The 21,558-nt window shown below is 40.8% G+C and overlaps 1 protein-coding gene across 5 annotated transcripts in view; it reads left to right on the plus strand.

Annotated features, from left to right (window-relative positions):
• The window catches only part of LOC149164329 (transcription factor TGA2.2-like), a 171,793-nt gene that overhangs the window by 140,721 nt on the left and 9,514 nt on the right, over window positions 1-21,558 (plus strand). For all 5 annotated transcript variants that reach the window (XM_089432051.1, XM_089432047.1, XM_089432048.1 and 2 more), the window contains one exon: window positions 1,980-2,251. In XM_089432051.1, coding sequence (XP_089288177.1) covers window positions 1,980-2,251 — 272 coding nt within the window. The remainder of the gene's footprint in view (window positions 1-1,979; window positions 2,252-21,558) is intronic.

Genomic DNA, 21,558 nt, shown 5'->3' on the forward strand with positions numbered 1-21,558 from the left:
TACACACCTAGATCCCTGGGTTGATGGTTAGTAAGTAAGCCTATTGGTACCTAGATTGGCTGAAAGATTTTATCCATATTAATCCCACCTGGATACAATACCTTGGTCAGGTTTCTAGTCCGCAACATTGAATGTGCTAAAACTCTTCGTAGTTCATTTTGGAGATCTTCCATGTACCTCTATATATATGTAATTATGAATACCTCCCTAGTTAAGAGGGAGTGTTGAAAAATGTAACTAGTGTCGGTCTTCATAATTGTACTTGAGTCATAATAAAATGTATTTATCAAAAGAAAGAAAAAGAAATTTTATTATTAAATAAATTGACTTATTAAAGCATGGGTTTCATGCTTGGGTCAATTGTTTTTAGGTCAAAGCCTCCATTGAAGTCTCCTAGGGTTTATGTCAAGTGTCCTTGTCCATGTCATATTGTAATAGACCCTTCTTGGGATTTATTTGTCAAAGAAGAAATTTATTTGATTGTATTTTGGGTCTTCTAGGCCTCCACCAAATCGGCCACAAGGAAGGACAAGTCGGCCTCAAACAGGGGAATTTGACCTCACAAGAAGCCTATATATTGGAGCAACTCGACCTCATTTGTCACTCACACACAAGAAGTTCGATTTGCAACACTCTAGTACCCAGAAAGTTGCATAGCAAGACCCAAAAATTTCGTGCAATACTGGTCTGACTGCTCGAAAATGGTGGAATGCTTTGAAAAAAATGTATGCTGCTATAGGGTAGTTGGCACAGAGTGGTCAACAGGTGCTAACCAACCCACTTTGAGGGGGAAACCTTCAATACAATGTGAACTGGCAAGAGATAGATCGATGATACCAATGGAAGGCTTCATTCCTTATTCGTGAAGTAATATGTCTTGTTATGCAAGTCACTTTAGCTTGTTACCCAAGCCACCCTATCTTGTCATCCAATCATCTTAACTTAATACCAAACAGTGATATCCATCCACTAGATTCTATTAAGGAAAACCTTAGAAACACTCAACTGCCAATCTTTCCACAAATTCCTAGGGGACCAAAGTCCATGTTTAATTAAGAGAGAGTCAAGGGACAGTCTTGACAATGTGCCAACATCACGTCATCTGCGTTATTTAGCCAGAACCTTTTCTTTAGCTTTGACTAAAGGGTCTAATACTTGGTTCGAGCATCAAGATGTCTTGGATGGTCTTAATACCTCTCTTGAATTTTGAGCAGTATTGGCTATTGATGTGTGGAATATTCATAATATTGTTGACCTTGGCATTGCATATTCCCAGCCCCTGGGGATATATCAAAATAAAATGACTGGTAGTTTGAGAGTGCGGTGTTGCTTTGTCTAACACTTACACAGGCTGAGATTCCAGAAAAGAAGGCATTTTGTTGCCAGAACATGGCTTGATCCAGTTGCTTAAGGACCTGCTAATTGTCCTTGAAATTTAACCTGGTGAACTATAGGCTGGGGAGTTGTCTGTTCTGAACTTCTTGTGGTAGACTGGCCCAGGCTTCCTTCTCTCTACTAATCAACTTCATTAGGAGCAACCCTTCTTTATCTTCTGCATTGTCTACCATATTAAAGTTACCATGAAGCCAATCAGCTTCCTGGAGCTCATTAGTTGTCTGTCTCTAAATTTTTTCTCTCCCCTGCATCATTAGAGATAGGGTAGTTGGATATTCTACCTTCATTTCTTCCATTTCTTCACCTAGTCCTACGAGGGTGTCAAAAGAATTGAATGTAAAACCCTTTGTTGTTATAGCATGTTCCAATTAGATTCTCTTGTTTCTCAGATTTTGGATTTCTGTAGTAAATCTAAATTTGTGGATGTCAATTGCAAATTGAATGATCAGTGCATAATTTGTTTTGTGACTATCTACATCAGAGATTTTTTTTACTCAGAATAAACATGGACCAATAAGCAATTTTGCAATAGCGTATGTATTCTAATTTCTTTCTGACATAAATTTGTTCCTGATATCTATTAGGGGCAGCTGCATTTGATCTGGAGTATGCACATTGGGTTGAAGAACAAAACCGACAAATTTCCGATCTGAGGGCTGCTTTGACAGCCCATGTAACAGATATTGAACTCCGTATTCTTGTTGAGGGTGGCATGGCTCATTATGATGCGCTTTTCCGTATGAAGAGTGTTGCTGCAAAAGCTGATGTTTTTCATCTTGTTTCTGGCATGTGGAAAACACCTGCTGAGCGTTGTTTTATGTGGATGGGAGGCTTTCGTCCATCAGAACTGTTAAAGGTGAGTTGAAAATCTTAGCACAAATTCTTAGCAATACTGATTCATGAAATGATAAAGAGCAGCTGCACACAGCTGCTGGGTAGGCATTAATGATTAATATGATTATCTTCTATTTTCAAGAACAAGCCTCGATACTACATTGGTAGAACATAATATACTTGCCATTTTCTCATCTGGCCCAATGTTATCTTGCATCATAGGTTTTTTTCTGCATTATTTGTCCAGTACTGATATACTTGGGCCTTTTCGCACTTCCTTTTCTCATCCTATGGCATTCACTTGAAAAAGATTGCATAGCAAATCTGCTATTTATGCACTAGGTATCGTTAAGGGATGTTGAAGGATAAATTCAGGCATCTGCTTTAGTTTGTTGTTTATAGTGTGTACATGTGTGTGTGAGAGAGAGAGAGCAACCTTCTGTTTTTCCAGATTCTACCCAAGTATTATTGAAAGACATTGACAGTTATTTAAATACATAGTAAGTTGCTAGAATTAGCAATTTATATGCCAATTCTCTCTCTCTCTCTCTCTCTCTCTCTCTCTCTCTCTATATATATATATATATATATCTGCAACCTTCTGTTTTTTGAGTTTTCTACCCAAGCATTATTGAAGGAATTTGATAGTTATTTAAAGACATAGCAAGGTGCTAGAAGTAGCGTTTAACACTTTTTAAGCATACCAACTCTTAAGTTTCCTTCTTACAGGCAACATGCTGCTCTGCTTTGAACCCCCCTTTTACAAATTGACATCAATGTGACTACTGCTCCCTTTTTGTCCGTTCAGTTTATTCCAGCAACTGTGTTGATTTAATGGTATGATTTACATGGTTGATATTAGGTTGAACACTGGAATATGTGATGTAAACAAGATAAGTATTAGAGGCAGAATTTCCAAGGGTGAATATGGGAATAATAGGAGTGCTTTCTGTCAGAAGACAACTCCATGCTGCCAAAGCAATTTATGTGGAAACTGTACGATGATGTTTTTTCAAACATAATTTGGGTTTTTGAAGTGAAAATTGTATTCCTCCTGCATGAATAAGGTGAAGACACTTTTTTGATACGTAATATGGCAAGAAATAGCTTGATGACTGGTTTGATTTAGCATAGATCCATCTTAACCCAAATCTATTAAAGCACTGAGAGGGTAAAAAGAAAAAAAAGTCTAGGTGCAAACCTCTTAGAACTTGAAGTTTTGGGTTTTTGGAAATACTTTAGGTTTACTTATTTGTTTATTTATTCTGCGTCGGTTCTTTATTTTAATTTTGGACATTACATGTTGGACGTTTCTTTCAATTTATTTTATTAGTGGGACCCACCTGACATTGTCCCCAAGCTGTAAGAGCACCTTGCTTCTCATGATGCAATTAATTGTTTTTATTATTATTAGATTTTGGACAAGAAGCTGATATCCTTTTAGCTTCTCAGACGGTTTATTCCAAAGCAAAATTGTTTGTTTACCACATTTTTTTAAATGTGATCTACATCCCCATGTGCTCTTTATAGAGAATTCTACCATTGCTGTTGTGGGAATGCATTCCAGGCAGGCCATATCTAGGCCACTTGGGAGAGGGCGCGGAAGCGGGAGTGGGGAGCGACATTTTCAAAAGCGTTTGGGTCGGGAACGATTTTTATACAATATATATTTTTATATATTTTGATGCATTTATGTCAACAAAAGCATGTAAAATGACGAATTAGTGATAAAAAACATAAAAACATGGATTAAACCATATAACATCGTTCATCTAGTAGTTATAATCTTCATCAACCGTAGGTTCACAAATTACAAGTACTCATTTATATAGCACGTAAGGGTGCATATATCCAAAATAGCATCGAGTGCAATCCATCTCTGAACCGAAAATACATCAACAAATAGGCTCTAGATGGCCTCTAGCATCCAAAAAATTCATGCTACAATAAATACGTACATATCATCAAAATCATTGCCTATCTTGGGATCTTTGTCATTAATATCACCCTCTAAGCATTAACGTAAGATAAAAAACATAGCATGTCAAGTCAAAATTTTGTTTGAGTGATGGGTACATTTTTAGTAGGGTCATGATAGAGGAGTTCAACAACCAATGTCACTAACATCAAGGTACATAGAGGGCTTGGTGCTCTTGATTAAATACGAGTTCCATAGTACCATACCCTAGTACATGACAAAATCCAATGGAAATGTTGCAATCCCCCTAATCGTGAAATCCTGAAAAATTGATAAGTCTGCGAGATTTTGAGTGAGATCTAAAATTCTACTTTCTCCCATATGAAATCCAATGAGGTCGGAACCACTCTCAAATACCCCGAGTCATTTCAGGGTAATGTTAAACATCTTCGCCCCGCCTAGTAATTAATTAGAGATCACTAAATATTAGCATGTTACTACTGCATATTTGACTTCTCCCTAGACATAATCATGGAGTCAAACATGAGGTGCCTTTGATGATAAAGAAAATTAGGAGGCCACACACACTTGTCTTCAACCACAACCCCACCAAAGGGTCGTACTAGGGTAGGTCCAATAGGCAGATTTCACGGTTCCGATCCTCTCCATTGAGGACATTCTAAACTAAAATGGATCAGAAATAGAAGAAGTAAGCCATCTTATCATTTCCACCACATCCATCCCCGAAACATGATCAAGCATAATCCATCCATACCATACAATTGAAGTACCCCAGCTCTCTTATTAATGTTAACACTGTCCTTCATACTGGATAGATTGATTCTTTTGTTGTGAAGGAGAAGACTATAACCATTAAACCTAGCTTTTCGACTTAGCTTCCTAACTTCCAACCAAGCTTCTCGACCTAGAGACTATACAATTCACTATTGAAAGGCTATTTCATTATTGATCATTCTTTCCTTAATGTAGAACCTACTTGCGCATCCTTGGGATTCATTGAAAAAGCAGTGCCTCATTTCATTTCTTCATCTCCATTTCCGACCCTAGGGAGTGTGATATAGGTGGATATTGGTGGCCACCCACTTATTCCACCTAGACCTCCAGTCGGTTTCATCAGTTTCCTTAATTATAGCAGCATTCACTATTTTTAGCAGTTTTTCGGGTCTTGAACTTCCTAAGCTGTTTTGACCCCCTAAACGACGTTTTTTTTGAGGTCTGCAACAAGCCCATAACCGTAGGCAAGGGCTTTGCTGCAAATCCTGTAGCACTCGGAGAGATTTTTCCAACGAAGTATTGTATGCACCAAACAAATATCATATGACCAAGTTACGACCCCGAAAAGTTCGCTGCCCAACTAACCCCAATGGCGGCCCACAAGCTCTTGGTGTTCCATCTCCTGGGGTTAGGGTTTCCCTTTATTGTTCAATAATAAAAAGGCCCTTAAGCCTCATTGTAACATAGTTCAGAGGCATGTAGCCGCCACATCTCTTCTCAAAGATAAGCTACCATCGCCTGAGCTAGTTTATTTCCATTCTGCTTGTAAGCATCTTTCAGTTCTTTGATATTAATGAAATTAAGATTTATTTCTGTTGCATCTTTGTTTAGGTTTATATCTATATTCTGTTGCGTTCTTGCATAAGCTCGAATCAGTGGTATCAGAGTAGTCTGCTCGTTCTCTGTTTTTCTTTGCTTGTCCCCAACAAGGCTAGGGTATAAGGAGTTAGGGCTCAAACTGTTTGAACCTTTGTAAGGCCAACCTTGCAACCCCCTACGACCTCCCATGGCGGAAGAAAAGAAAGATGAGGGAGCAGGAGATCCTTTCAAAATATTGCTAAAGGAAGCCCTCGAGCGACAGAGGAACGTGATGATGGATAACTTTGCCCAGATCCTTCGGCGGCTACCCACAGGCGACACATCTTCATCTAGCAGCCACTCTGGAGGCACCACTCCCTTTAAGGTACAAGTCAACTTTGACATTCCCATATTTGAAGGCTAGATAGATGCAGACGTCGTAGATAGATGGTTAAATATGTTGGAAGGATATTTTTCGGTTCATGAATTTTCCAATTGGGAAAAGATTACTTTTGCACTCCTCAAAGCCACCCCCCATGTCAAGGACTAGTGGGAAACCTACTATGAATAGAAGGACGAGAGGGAACCCTCACTATTTTTAGCTGCACCCACTTGGAATTCCTTCCGAGATGCCTTTAAGGAAAAATATTACCTTGTTGGGAGATATGAAGATAAATAAATAAAGTGGACCACGTTGCGACAGGGAAGGGGCCAAGATGTGCTGAAGTTCACAAATATTTTTCATACCATTTGCACGAAGTTGGGTATCAAGGATTTTGAGCGGCATTTGGTACCCAAGTACCGCGGTTGTCTACATAAGTGCATCCAGGACGAGATGGAGTTCCTGGACATCTCCTCGCTTGGCGCCGCCTATCGATACACTGTCAAGATCGAACATAAATTTAAACAGAAGAAGCGAGGCTTTGGATATGTGAATCTGAAGCAAGTGAAAGGCGCCCCCAAACCGTAGAACAAAGGACAAAGCCAAGGTGGGGCAACCCAGGTCAACCCGTTGAAGCCACAAGCAAAGAACAACACCATGAAGACAAAGAAGGACACAGGGAAATGGTGTGAGTTCCATAAGAGCTCCACTCACAACACGAGTGTTGAGCCAAGCAGTCACTGTGGTCGCGCTAAAGGCTTCCGAATTAGATGCATGTTCCGACTCTAAGCTAGAACCCGACAAGGGGAATAACAAAGGGAAGCAGATTATTGATGCGGAGCCCAGTGCCACCATTGCCACCACTAAGATCCAGAAGATTGAGCCCGAAGATCCAGAGGAGGGGGAGTGGCTCTTCCACTCACAGATGTGGGTGAAGGGTTCTCTACTACAGTTCATTATTGACAGCGGAAGCCAAAAGAGCCTCATTTCAGTAGAGGTCGTGAAGCGGTTGGGCCTACCGACCACACCACACCCACAACCGTACACCATTAGGTAACTTCATTAAGAATGAGATCGCTGCATCAACCAACAGTGCAATGTTCCCTACAACATCAAGCCCTTCACAGATGAGGTACTGTGTGATGTTGCTCCTCTTGAAGTTTGTGATGTATTATTAGGCCAACCATACTTGTGGAAGCATCATGTTGTGTATGAGTCTAGGCCTCACATTGTTATTATTTCTTTGGGAAATAAGTTATATAGGATACCGGAGGTAGCACCGCCTACCGCCATCTCATTCATCTTTGCCAAGCAATGCAGTATGATCATTTCCCAGATCGGGAATTTGTCTTCCTTATGATTTGCCCCTTAGGACAAGAAAAAGACTATGGCCACATCCACAGACTCTAGACAGGTCTCCTCCACACGACAACAACAAATGGACAAGGTCGTGGAGGAGCACATGGACATCTTCACCTCACCCACATGGGTACCCCTGCACTGTCAGGTCAAACAATCCATCGATCTGACCCCAAGCACGCCACTACCCAACAGACCGATCTACCAATGCTTTGTTATGGAGAATGATGAAATTAAGAGGCAAATTCAAGAGCTATTGCAGAAAGGGCACATCAGGCCAAGTTCATCATCCTGTGGGAGCCCGATCGTGTTGGTACAAAAGAAAGACCATACTTGGAGAGTTTGTATTGACTATCGAGCGCTGAATAAGAAAACTGTTTGGAATAGGTATCCAATCCCACGAATTGATGACCTTCTGGACTAGCTCAAGGGGGCCAAATATTTCAACAAGATTGATTTGAAGTCTGATTATCACCAAGTGCTAATCAAACCATCCGATGTGTGGAAGACTGCCTTCAAATCCAAGGAGGGCCTTTTCGAATGGCTGGTCATGCCTTTCGGGACGACGAATGCCCTCACAACTTTCATGAGGCTGATGGATGGCATCTTGCGACCTTTCACCAACTCTTTCATGGTAGTGTATTTGGACGACATCCTGATCTTCAACTAGAGTTGGGAAGAGCATCTACACCATTTTCGGCAGGTCCTCCAAGTCCCACGGCAACACAAGATGTGTGCCAATGCCAATTTGGAGAAATGCACTTTTGGTATGACACAAGTTCAATGTTTGGGGTACATCATTGATGAGTGGGTGTGCAAGTGGACCCAACCAAGATACAAGTTATTCGAGATTGGCCTGACCCAACCACTCTAACAGAGCTACGCAACTTTCTGGGTCTTGCCAATTTGTACCGCAGGTTTGTGTTGGGTTTCTCTCATATCGCTTGGCTTTTGAGTCAAGTCACCAAGGGCGGAGCGAAATCAGTGTTCTTCTGGTTTGAATCCCAACAAAAGGCATTTGTTGAGTTGAAGCATCACCTCTGCTTTGCGCCAGTGCTCACATTACCAGACCTGTAGCAACCATTTGAGATTGAGACAGATGCCTCCGACTATGTTATCAGGGCAGTTCTTACTCAACAGGGGCATCCAGGGGTATCCCACCTATGACAAAGAGATATATTCCATTGTGCAGGGCTGCTGACAGTGGAATCATTACATTATGGGGAAGGAAACGAATCATCCACATAGACCACCGACCTCTGCAGGTTCATACAGACACAAGGAAAATTGCAGAACGATTGCCATCAGAAATGGTCCACATATCTACAACAGTTCCATTTGAACATCAAGTACAAGAAGGGTAGCACCAATAATGTTGCAGACTGTCTCAATCAACCATCGGTTATGGCGCTGACCACTATGCTCGACTCTTGTGGACACAGGACTTTGGGGTGGTCGCATATTTACAAGAGTGATCCAGAATTTGACAACATATACGAGAAGCCCCTCGAAGGCAAGCAAGTTCCAAATTTTCACCTCCAGGGCACACTATTATGCCACTTGGGACACCTTTGTGTTCTTTCAAGCGAGCGTGCCAAGATGATTTTGGAGGCACACTATAGTTAGGTCGCTAGACATTTAAGAGTAGAGAAAACAGTGGCAGTGCTGCAAAAATATTTTTATTGGTTGAACCTTCGACAAGATGTTGGGAAGTACATCAAATCCTGCACTGCCTGTGCCATTGCCAAATCGACAATCAAGAAGCAAGGCATATATACTCCTTTTCCTACTCCTAGTCGACCTTGGGAATCCATCTCCATGGATTACATGTTGGGCCTTCCTTCTACTAAGCATGGAAACGATTGTGTTTTTGTGGTTGTCGACAAATTCTCTAAGATGGCCATTCTGGCAGCCTACAAGAAGAGTATCACAACAAAAGCCACTGGTAAGCTCTTCTTTAAACGAGTGTGGGTACACTTTGGGATCCCACGTTCCATTATTTTAGATTGGGACAACAAGTTCCTGAGAACATTTTAATCAAGCCTCTGGTCGATGCTGGATACCAAGCTCACTAAGGCCACGACCTTTCACCTCCAAACTGATGGCCAAGCAGAGGTCGTCAACAGGATGATCATGCACATTCTGCGCATGTACAACTTGAAGCATCCACACACATGGGATGAAATCCTCCCCCATGTCTAGCACAGCTACAACAGAGCTCTCAATAGCTCAACCGACCACAACCCTTTTCAGGTGGGATTAGGATTTCAATCACTATGTCCCATTGATGTGGACATACCATTTGCAGCTACTTAGGCAGATTCGGCTCATTTCCAGTCCGAAGTTGACATGCCTAACAACTTCATTGAGCGCATTCAACACATTCGCTAACAGGTCCATGACATATTGGGCAGAGCCAATGCTAAGTACACACAACATCATTATCAACATCGGGTGCAACAAAAGTTCCAGTTGGGTGACAAAGTTTCGTTACATTTGCAGAAGGAGTGCCTCGCTTGGCCTCACTGCAAGCTTCGCCTGCTTCTGTTGGCATTATGTTTCAAGTGTTGTCCTTGATGGCAACTCACTCAGAGGTTGGTACAGGTGCTCAGAGGTTGGTACAGGTGATGGCAACTTGATCAGAGGACAGATCTCAGTACAACAGGACAAGAAAGATATATACGCAGGTTCAGCAAGGAGAATCCGCGTGTACACGCAGGTTGGCTTCAGTAAAAGCGCGTACATGTGAAAAGTACCTTTGGTCTGTGGTAGTTAGACCTTGGAAGTTGTGCCTATGGTTTTTGGACCATAATGTCTCGACGGACGTGTTGATCCCTAGTTTCGAGGTTGATGGTATTGTGTTTCTATGGTTTTGGCTCTTGGTATTGAACAAGGCCTAAGGCTATATAAGGAGAAGATCACTAGGCAAAGAAGCATGGATTGTGAGTGGCTGACGCAGTGAGAGGATCTGGTATTGCTGGTTATCTGTTCGGGACGCTTGGTAAGGGTCGGATCTGACAGCAAAGGCAGAAGTAATCATTTCTAGATCTGCACGCGGGTTGCCTTTGGAGAAAGCGCGTATACACGCGGTTTTGGTACAGTGAAGTAGCGTATGCATGATAAGGGTTGATATTTCAGGTTGTTGCTGATTCTGGTGGTTGTTGCAGAGTTCTAGATTCTGGTTTGGGTTCTGTGTTCTTGATGACAGGGTTTCAGTGATTCGGTATTGGGTTGTTTAATGAATTATGATGCAAGTATAAGTTGATAATTGTATTGCGGTAATGTTTGCTTTGTACTCTTGGATCCAGTCTGAAAATTTATGAAACGTGGTCCCTGAAGGTTGTAGGGTCAGCACCTACGTACTAGTAAAATGGATCAGCTAGTACAAGAGCTGAGGGGGTTGTAGCTCCCTTCCAAAAGTAGTTGGAAAACGAGAGAGAGGGTTGTAGCCCTCTGCAGGTTGTAGCCTGCATACTGGTAAAGGACTGCACCAGTATATTGTAAAAGAAGTTTCTCATTAAAGAAGAAAGAGACGAATTGCAGCAGGTGGTTTTCACCCACATTGGGTTTCCACCTTATATCATGGTGTTCATGTGTGTGGCTCTTGTGTGATGATCTGTTCTGTTATACTGCACCTGTTTACTGTTAATATGCTTAATAATGTTCTGATGCATTTACTGAAGATAAAGATTAACTGAATCATAAGATCTCTGGATATACGCTAGTTGCATTAGACACAGTCGCGTGTACACGCGGGTTCACTTAACGGAAGTCGCGTATATGTTTCTGAGTATGAAATTTAAAAGTTTTGTCTGATCTGATAATACTGATTCACCCCCCCTCTCAGTATTATTTCCAACAATTGGTATCAGAGCCGGTCCTTCAGAGGAAGCTTGATCGCTTGAAGGAAAAGATCCATCAAAATGGCTAATCCAGAAAGAGAGGCACACATCAGGCCACCAGTCTTTGACGGGAACAATTTTACTCACTGGAAGATAAGAACCACTGCATATCTACAGTCTCTTGGAGCAGAAGTTTGGGGACTCATAGAAGGAGGATACAAATTCCCATCAGCAACTCCTACAGATCCAGCAGAGAAAAAGCAATATGAGCTCAATGCCAAAGTAGTTAATGTCCTATTGGGTACTTTGACTCAATCAGAATTTATGAAGATCATGCATCTCAAATCAGCTAAGGAAATATGGGACAAAATCGTTACAAGCTACGAAGGAGATGATCTGGTAAAAATAGCGAAGCTTCAAACTCTCAGAATCCGGTATGAAACTCTTAAGATGCGAAGTAATGAAAGCGTAGCTAATTATTTCCTGCGTATGGATGAGATTGTGAATTGTATGAGGGATCTGGGTGAAGAATTTGAGGAAGTTGTCTTAGTTCAAAAGGTTTTGAGATCTCTGTCTACTAAATTTGATTCTAAAGTATCTGCCGTAGAAGAAAAGGAGAATGTGCGAAAAATTACCATGTCACAGCTTCACGGGATCTTAACTGCTTTTGAAATGCGACTAGAGGTACCACCAGAGGCTGCATTCGAAGTGTCAGAGGAAGAAGATGAGGTAAATTTTGTCAAGAATCTTGAACGGGGAACTGGACGGTTCAAAGATAAGTTGCCTTTCAAATGTTTTCTATGTGGTAGAGTTGGTCACTATGCTGCTAGATGTCCTCATAACAAAGAAAGGATATATGAAGAAGATGGTAGAAGCTATTATTCCCATATTAAAAGTTCATTTAATGATAGTGAAGATATTAGAAGTCTCATGGCGCACAAGAAGAAGAATGCTTCATCCAATGATAGCGAGGATATTAAAAGTCTCATGGCACATGAAGAGAAGAATGCAGAAACTGAAGAAGCTGCCAAATTAAAAGAACTATTGGAAACAGAAACCAGGGTAAGGGAGAAATTGCAGGATATAGCAAAAGATCAGAGCACAACTATTCAGAGACTTGAATCAAAGATCCTCTCTCTAAAAGAAGATCTTGAAGATCAAGAACATGAAGTGATCAAACTAAAGCGACAAGTAGAAGAAGGGAGAAAAGTTGAAGAAGACCTAAGGAAGCAGTATCTGAAAAAGGAAGAACAACATCAAGTTGAGGTAAATATCTTGAGAGGTAAACTAGAAGAAAAGGATAAGCTTTTACGATTTCAAGATAGTTCTAAAGTCTTGGATGATATTCTTAATAGTCAAAGATCTCCTGCTATCAAGACTGGTCTTGGTTTTCATGAATATGTTGAAGGTGAATCTAGTTCACAAGGTGAGACAAGAAACTCTAATGAGAAATCTGAAATGCTCAAGGAACAACCAAGGAAAGAAATTCCTCAAGGAAGATCCTTTACTCCTAACTATGGACGTGATAGACGATTATTTCCTCCGCTGAATAAAGTTGAATGTTATGTATGTCATAATCTTGGACATGTTGCAGCCAGATGCAGAAGTAGAATGGTTCAAGAAAGATCATCTCATCCCAGGTATTTCAGAGGGTATTGCTTTGCCTGTAATGCATATGGACACAAAGCAATTGATTGTGATAGAAGGAACATGAAAAATATAAGGTGTTATACATGCAACAACTATGGGCATAAAGCAAGGGAATGCAGAAGCAGATTTCAAAATTCAAGACAAGGGGACCATACATCATCACAGTTGCAGGAATTGAAGAAGACAGAGACAGAAAGGTGTGGGATAACTCAGACAGCTGACATAACAGACACAGGGGAATCTGAAAGTGATGAAATTCAGTATTCCATCCTGCATACGCTGATATAATGAAGACAAGTCGCGTATATACGCGAGTTACAGGCTGCAAAGTCGCGTATATGGAGAAAGGGCAGCAGAACAGACCCAGGTTCAGTCATGGTTGGCTCAGGCTCAGGGGGAGCAGAACAGACTCAGGAAATGGTTCAGACATGGTTGGCTTACACTCAGGGGGAGAATATTCTTCAAATAATTCATTGTTGGCACTATGGTTAAGAAGTTGATGATACATCTTGTTGTTTGATCAAAGGAATGGTATTGCAGGCTGATGCTTATGATACAGATCTGAATGGCTGGTCTTAGAACTTGCATCTGCTCAGGGGGAGCGTGGATAGATTGGTACACTTTGGCATATACAAAGGGGGAGCCAAATCAGAAACTTCAGCATGTACTCAGGGGGAGTATGGACAGCAGTATGGACAGTAGAAGGTATACCAAAGAAGAGCATATCTTGGTACGCCCTTTGCCCTTGATGTCAAAGGGGGAGAATGACTTGGTGTGGTGGTTGCCATCAAGTCCAAAGGGGGAGATTGTTGGCATTATGTTTCAAGTGTTGTCCTTGATGGCAACTCACTCAGAGGTTGGTACAGGTGCTCAGAGGTTGGTACAGGTGATGGCAACTTGATCAGAGGACAGATCTCAGTACAGCAGGACAAGAAAGATATATACGCAGGTTCAGCAAGGAGAATCCGCGTGTACACGCAGGTTGGCTTCAGTAAAAGCGCGTACATGTGAAAAGTACCTTTGGTCTGTGGTAGTTAGACCTTGGAAGTTGTGCCTATGGTTTTTGGACCATAATGTCTCGACGGACGTGTTGATCCCTAGTTTCGAGGTTGATGGTATTGTGTTTCTATGGTTTTGGCTCTTGGTATTGAACAAGGCCTAAGGCTATATAAGGAGAAGATCACTAGGCAAAGAAGCATGGATTGTGAGTGGCTGACGCAGTGAGAGGATCTGGTATTGCTGGTTATCTGTTCGGGACGCTTGGTAAGGGTCGGATCTGACAGCAAAGGCAGAAGTAATCATTTCTAGATCTGCACGCGGGTTGCCTTTGGAGAAAGCGCGTATACACGCGGTTTTGGTACAGTGAAGTAGCGTATGCATGATAAGGGTTGATATTTCAGGTTGTTGCTGATTCTGGTGGTTGTTGCAGAGTTCTAGATTCTGGTTTGGGTTCTGTGTTCTTGATGACAGGGTTTCAGTGATTCGGTATTGGGTTGTTTAATGAATTATGATGCAAGTATAAGTTGATAATTGTATTGCGGTAATGTTTGCTTTGTACTCTTGGATCCAGTCTGAAAATTTATGAAACGTGGTCCCTGAAGGTTGTAGGGTCAGCACCTACGTACTAGTAAAATGGATCAGCTAGTACAAGAGCTGAGGGGGTTGTAGCTCCCTTCCAAAAGTAGTTGGAAAACGAGAGAGAGGGTTGTAGCCCTCTGCAGGTTGTAGCCTGCATACTGGTAAAGGACTGCACCAGTATATTGTAAAAGAAGTTTCTCATTAAAGAAGAAAGAGACGAATTGCAGCAGGTGGTTTTCACCCACATTGGGTTTCCACCTTATATCATGGTGTTCATGTGTGTGGCTCTTGTGTGATGATCTGTTCTGTTATACTGCACCTGTTTACTGTTAATATGCTTAATAATGTTCTGATGCATTTACTGAAGATAAAGATTAACTGAATCATAAGATCTCTGGATATACGCTAGTTGCATTAGACACAGTCGCGTGTACACGCGGGTTCACTTAACGGAAGTCGCGTATATGTTTCTGAGTATGAAATTTAAAAGTTTTGTCTGATCTGATAATACTGATTCACCCCCCCTCTCAGTATTATTTCCAACAGCTTCGATATGGGCCATACACCATCACCAAGGCTGTAGGGGACAATGCCTTTGAGCTCAACATTCCACCATTCCTTGGCCTGCACCCAGTATTTAATGTGGACTGACTATGACCATACTTTTCCCCATTGTTGGACACATCCGACGTTGCTGAGCAGCTGACACCAACAAAGCTCAACCCAAGCTTCATCAAATAGGCCACAACTAAAAAGATCATAGACACATAGATCAAGAACACTCACCAGTAGAGGATCCAACCATATCGAGTTGTCGAAGTAAGCCAACACTGTCACTAGGGACCAGGTTCAACAGAAATTTCCTCACTTCATGGAGGCTCTACACACAATGGTGACCATTGCTTCCTAAGGGGGGATGACTAGTCTAGGTGGATATTGGTGGCCACTTGCCTATTCTTCCTAGACCTCTAGTCGGTTTTATCAATTTCCTTGATTATAACAGAATTTACTATTTTTAGCAGTTTTTTCGGGCCCTAAACTTTCAGAGTTGTTTTGAACCCCTAAACCGCGTTTTTTTTAGGTATTGTACACGTCACAAATCTTGTAGTACTCAGAGATATATTTCCAACGAGGTATTGTATGCGCCAAACGAAGATCATATGACCAAGTTACGACTTCGGGAAGTTGGTTGCCCAACTAACCCCAACAAGGCCCACAAACTTTTGGCGTTCCATCTCTTGAGGTTAGGGTTTTGGTTGTTTAGGGTTTCCTCTTGTTCAATAATAAAAAGGCCCTTGCGCTTCATTGTAACACAGTTCAGAGGCATGTAGCTGCCACATCTTTTCTTAGGGATAATATACCATCGCCCGAGCTAGTTTATTTCCATTTGGTTTGTAAGCATCTTTTAGTTCTTTGATATTAATGGAATGAAGATTTTTTTTGCTGCGTCTCTGTGTTTATGTTTATATCAGTATTCTGTTGCATTCTTGCATAAGTTTGGATTAGAGCGAATTTCGGGAGCGCGCTCTCGGGGATTCTCCCGATGTGCTCTTGCTCAGAGCGTGCTCTCGGGGATGCTCCCGATGCGCTCCTGCTCGGAGCGTGCTTCAGGAGTGGATTGGTTTGCATCTTTTCCCCTCTAAGCATAGGCCTCTTGGTTTGCATCTTTTCCCCTCAATACAAATGGATTTGTGATTTGTACAAGAGGCACACAAATGATAAAATTTACTACAAATCATAGCAATACCCATGGGCTTTTTAGCAATCACTCAAGTTTGGAGTTGTTGAAGATTGCGAAGACTAGATTTTCTAGCTATTACCTTATCTTCAGGCGCCTTTTGAAGGTAAGAGAGTTAGTGGCTAGTATGGTATCAATTCAACGCTGGTAGGTATTAAAGGACAGGGCTCCAACCACAGTTGACAAGCAAGGTTTTGAACAGGTAGAGGACACTGCTCTTGATCAATATTTTTGAGCACGTGTGAGGGAGGTTTTGCAATTCACCAAGCCCATTTATAACATGATTCGTTTTGCAAATACAGATGCACCAGTGATTGGGGAGGTGTATGAGCTGATGGATAACATGTTGGGCCAAATAAAAGATATTTTTTAGGGAAAAGATCCCAACTTGTATGATATTATTCACAAATGTGTGTGCACGGTGGAATAAACTTAATGTTCCACTACATGCCTTGGCGTATATCCTTATGCCAAAATACTACTCTCTAGCTTGGTTGGGCAAACTTGCACCTGGGGGTGGGGTTAATGCCAAACCCCATATAGATCTAGAGGTACAACAGGGATATATGAAAGCATTAGACAAGCTGGTCCCTGACAGGGAGGAGTGTGCTAATCTGCGTCTTGAATTAGGCAAATACTTCACTAGCACTGGAGTGTTTGGTTCTTTGCATGCATTGGAAGATAGAAACAGATTTGATGCTATGACATGGTGGGATGCATATGGTGGGCATGGACTTTTGCCAAAATTGGCAAAAGAGGTGTTCTCACAAGTTGTAAATACTTCTTTTGTAGAGAGGTGTTGGAGCACCTACAACTTCATCCATAATGTGAGAAGAAATAGACTCAATGAAAACCAAGCAGAAAACTTGGTTTATGTGCACTACAACTTGAGGTTGTTGAGTCATTATTGTGATCGGGCTCGTGAGGATACATCATATAAAACTTGGGACAACAACCCAAAGGAAGATAATTTGGAGGATGGTGCTCTACATCTAGAAGAATTGCAAACAAAACTTCAAAGAGATGATGATGAAGCAACACCAACCATGCCACCCCCACCATCCAGTAGCAGTGCTCGAGTTCCAACATCTTTGCCTTTGCTGCCGCCACCTCCATCTACATCCTCACGTGGAGGGCATGTGGCTTTTGGTTTTGGTCATCCGACTATGCGGGAGGAGACTCCCAATAGTAGTAGACCACCACAACCTTCTCAGAAATTAGACATTTCTTGTGGCGGGAAGAGGAGGTTTCTAGTAGTTTTTATAACTGTTGACTCTTTCATATTTATTATGATATTTTTTGTAAACAATATATGATAATTTAAGTTTGAAGCTTGCAATTATAACTCATTGGTAATGAATTATGAATATGATGCTTCATGAAAGTTGAAAGTTGAAACATTTCAATGATAAATGTTACATATTGAATTTTGAAATCCTGAAACTTTAACATTGATGAATCATGAGACTCGATATGTTGTATGTTACTAACTTGTGGACGTGGTTGATGAGGATTATAACTTCTAGATGATTGATGTTATATGGTTCAATCCATGTTTTTATGTTTTTTATATCTAATTCATCATTCTACATGCTTTTGTTGACATAAATGCATCAAAATATATAAAAATATATTTTATATAAAAAATCGCTCTCGATTCGCTCCCAAACTGGGAACATTTGAAAATGTCACTCCCCGCTCCTGCTCCCCTCTTTTGCTCCCGCTCCAAGTAACCTTGTACCATCGCTGTAACCTGATGGTACCTATAGTGGCAAATGCCTAGATGACACCTTAGTCCTTGTTGGAAGGATACCTTGACATCGTATCTTAGGTGATCTGATTCACCATATGATCTAACAATTTTCTTGAGAAATATTATAGATATTTATAGGTATGCTAGCCCTTGGGCTCTAAGTTCACAGAATGTGGGGAAAGCTAACTATGTTTGGGATTTGAGATTTCTTTATGATATTTAATTTCGCAGCAGGGTTTCAACGAATATTTATTTTTCGAAAATATACTAATCCATTTTTATTTATCCAAACTTTTCAATTTTGGAAGTATTGTATATTTGTAAATTATTTGTAAATCATTTCTAACCCATTTGTTTTGCAGCACATGGGGTTTTATTATTTTTAGGGTTTTATATTCTGTATATATATTTGGGGTTTTGGCATTCTTTGATTCATTTGTGCAGGTGAACTTCAAGTTGATCAAAAGTTTTTGTTGGGGTTTTGGGGCAGATCTAGGCCTAGGAAGGCAAAATCTAGCTTCCATAATAAACGTCCAGTCTGAAGAAGCTGTGCAACAAATTTTGCAGTGATTTGTGCTAAATTTTGGCATTTGCAGGGTTTGGAATTTTGATTTAAGGCCTAGGGCCTAGCCATCCTCCAATTTCGGCCTAGCCGCGAGGCCTAGGAGCCTCCTAGGGCTCTCAACCCTCCTCTTTCCCCTTGGCCGCAACCCTTTAGGGTTGGCTGTGGCCTCTTAAGGCCCTTGACCCCCCTTTAGAGGAGCCGTCTAGCCCTCAAAGGGCCTCGACCCTTGTCCTTGCCCCTTTCCGTGGCCTCCATGAAGCCTTCCTCCCTCTCGGCCTCCCTTTTGCACCTAGCCACAGCCCTTTAAGGGCCGTTCCCTTGGCCTCCCTTTCACCCCCAGCGTCAGCCTTTCTATGCCTGACATCAGCCTTTGTGGGCTTATCCCCTCTTGCCGTGACCTTTTCTGGGCCTCTTTGGGCCTTCCTTGCCCTTGTTTTCCCTTCTAGCCTCTCATTTGTCATTTCTAGCCCTAGTCTTGGGGTTTTCTAGCCTTATAACCCTTGCCCTAGCCTTGTATTCAATCATCTGTGATTTTGATATTATTTGAGTGGGCTAACATTGTGGTTTTGCAGCAATATTAGAGCTAATTTGATGGTTGCAGGTACCCAAGTGCATTGGAGGTCAAACTAGCCCTCAACTAGTCCTCTAGGCCTCTTGGTTTGCATCTTTTCCACTCCTCATTTTCTCTGTTTTGTTACAGCCATCTTGTGTAGTCATATAACTCTAATAAATTCATTAAAATTGACTAAAAATTATCTACAAATAACTCAGCTTGATTAGCTAATCATTGGAACCTCTTAGGCATTGATAATTTAGCATCTTGTTAGACTGAATCACTAAATTTCTGAGTTGTTTCAAGTCTGATATATGCTTTTCTGAGGTCTGATTTGAACGTTAAAAATCTGATCTACAGGTGTCTAAGCAGTCTTATAATCGAGTGAATATCATTGAAAGTTGAATGCATTGATTTTCTCTAGCTTATCTTTGGCAGCTTGCATTGTTTCTTGACTGCTGATATAAAATTGCAGACCTTTGAAAACAAGGTTGCAGCAGTAATAAATCATTCTTAAGTCTCTAAAATTGGGTAATGAATTCTTATAATTCATAATCATTCATGGTTGAAGTGGTTTAGACTTAATTTTGGTCATTGGTATCTAGTTGCACTCTTGCATCCACACACATAAGTGCTCTACTTGGGTTGATAATTGTTGATGAGATTTTCTCTAAGTAACATTGTGGATTAATGCTCTTAGTTTCTCATTGCCATTATTGTCATTGGATAAGTGGATTCATTGCTCATTGATAAATTGGATATTTCTTGTGAATGCTGTATTTTAAGACATCTAATTTTCTCTCCTGTATATCTAATTGGCATATTGGTAATTTGTTGATCATAATCTTGAAGATTGCTAATTGTCTTAATAAGCTTTGATCTTGTATTGTTTATCACTTGAGCAATTGTCTATTGGCACCATTTTTCTAGCACTATTTAATTCGAGCACTTTATCTTGTGGTTGAGATTGTTTACTGTTTAAGTATTTCGTTGTTTATAATTGAAGATCATTGTAGTTGGGTACTTAAATAGCCAAATAATCTCACTTTAAGAGCATTCAAAATTTGCATTTGCATCATAGGGGTAACCTCTTACATTAATTTTGGTCATTGGTATCTAGTTGCACTCTTGCATCCACACACATAAGTGCTCTACTTGGGTTGATAATTGTTGATGAGATTTTCTCTAAGTAACATTGTGGATTAATGCTCTTAGTTTCTCATTGCCATTATTGTCATTGGATAAGTGGATTCATTGCTCATTGTTAAATCGGATATTTCTTGTGAATGCTATTTTTTAAGACATCTAATTTTCTCTCCTGTATATCTAATTGGCATATTGGTAATTTGTGGATCATAATCTTGAAGATTGCTAATTGTCTTAATAAGCATTTATCTTGTATTGTTTATCACTCGAGCAATTGTCTATTGGCAACATTTTTCTGGCACTATTTAATTCGAGCACTTTATCTTGTGGTTGAGATTGTTTACTGTTTAAGTATTTCGTTATTTATAATTGAAGATCACTGTAATTGGGTACTTAAATAGCCAAATAATCTCACCTTAAGAGCATTCAAATTTTGCATTTGCATCATAGGGGTAACCTCTTACATTAATTAATTAACTTCCAAGCATAAGTTGGGTCGATAGAAATATAGTCCCACCTTTCTCATCTAGCTTGAGGAGTCTAGCACCTCTTTAGTAGTTAACACAGTGACCTTGCAGTTGTCAGAGCCACAGACTCTGTAGCACAGGAGGCATCGAGTGGTTAGAACCACAGGTGAGGTATTGTTAACCAAGCCTCAACTTGCTTCCCCCCAATTTCTCTCTCACTACTTTAGAGACTAGTTTCAAAACAATTAAGATACACCTAGAATAGACATATAACTTAAAATAAACCAAGACCTTGCATCTCACCTAGATTGTAGGATTTGTGTTAAAATTGGCAACTAGGGCCAAACTCCATGTGGGTTACCTCATTTATGGCAGTTGATATTTTTCCTAGATTCCTATTGTCGAGAGGTGTAGGATTGATTTAAAGATCATCCGATTCCGACAAGTATTTATGGAGATATGAGTTTATTTGTAATTACTTGACAAATTGTCAAGGTCGGCCAACAACTAGATGTGTGGCACAAATCATATAAATACAAGTGAGATTGATTCATTTCAAATCATCTCTCATTCTTCTCTCTCTCCTTGTATGATTGGGTATACAGTAAGGAAGAGGATCTCTCACATGTGGGAAGCAAGAAGACGCAGGCTGAAAGAGGATGCAGAAATTGTTGACTGTGTTGACCGAGTTTGACTGAGGCAGCTGAAGGCATCTTTGACCTGCGTTGACCAAGCGGTGACTCATCAAGGGTGCGGTTTTGGTGTCGCTGCCTCTCCCAGGCAGG

The sequence above is a fragment of the Pinus tabuliformis genome, chromosome 5_1, assembly GCF_031772625.1.
Source record: "Pinus tabuliformis cultivar Carrire ecotype Pingquan chromosome 5_1, CPIR1, whole genome shotgun sequence".
NCBI classification, from domain to species: Eukaryota; Viridiplantae; Streptophyta; class Pinopsida; order Pinales; family Pinaceae; genus Pinus; species Pinus tabuliformis.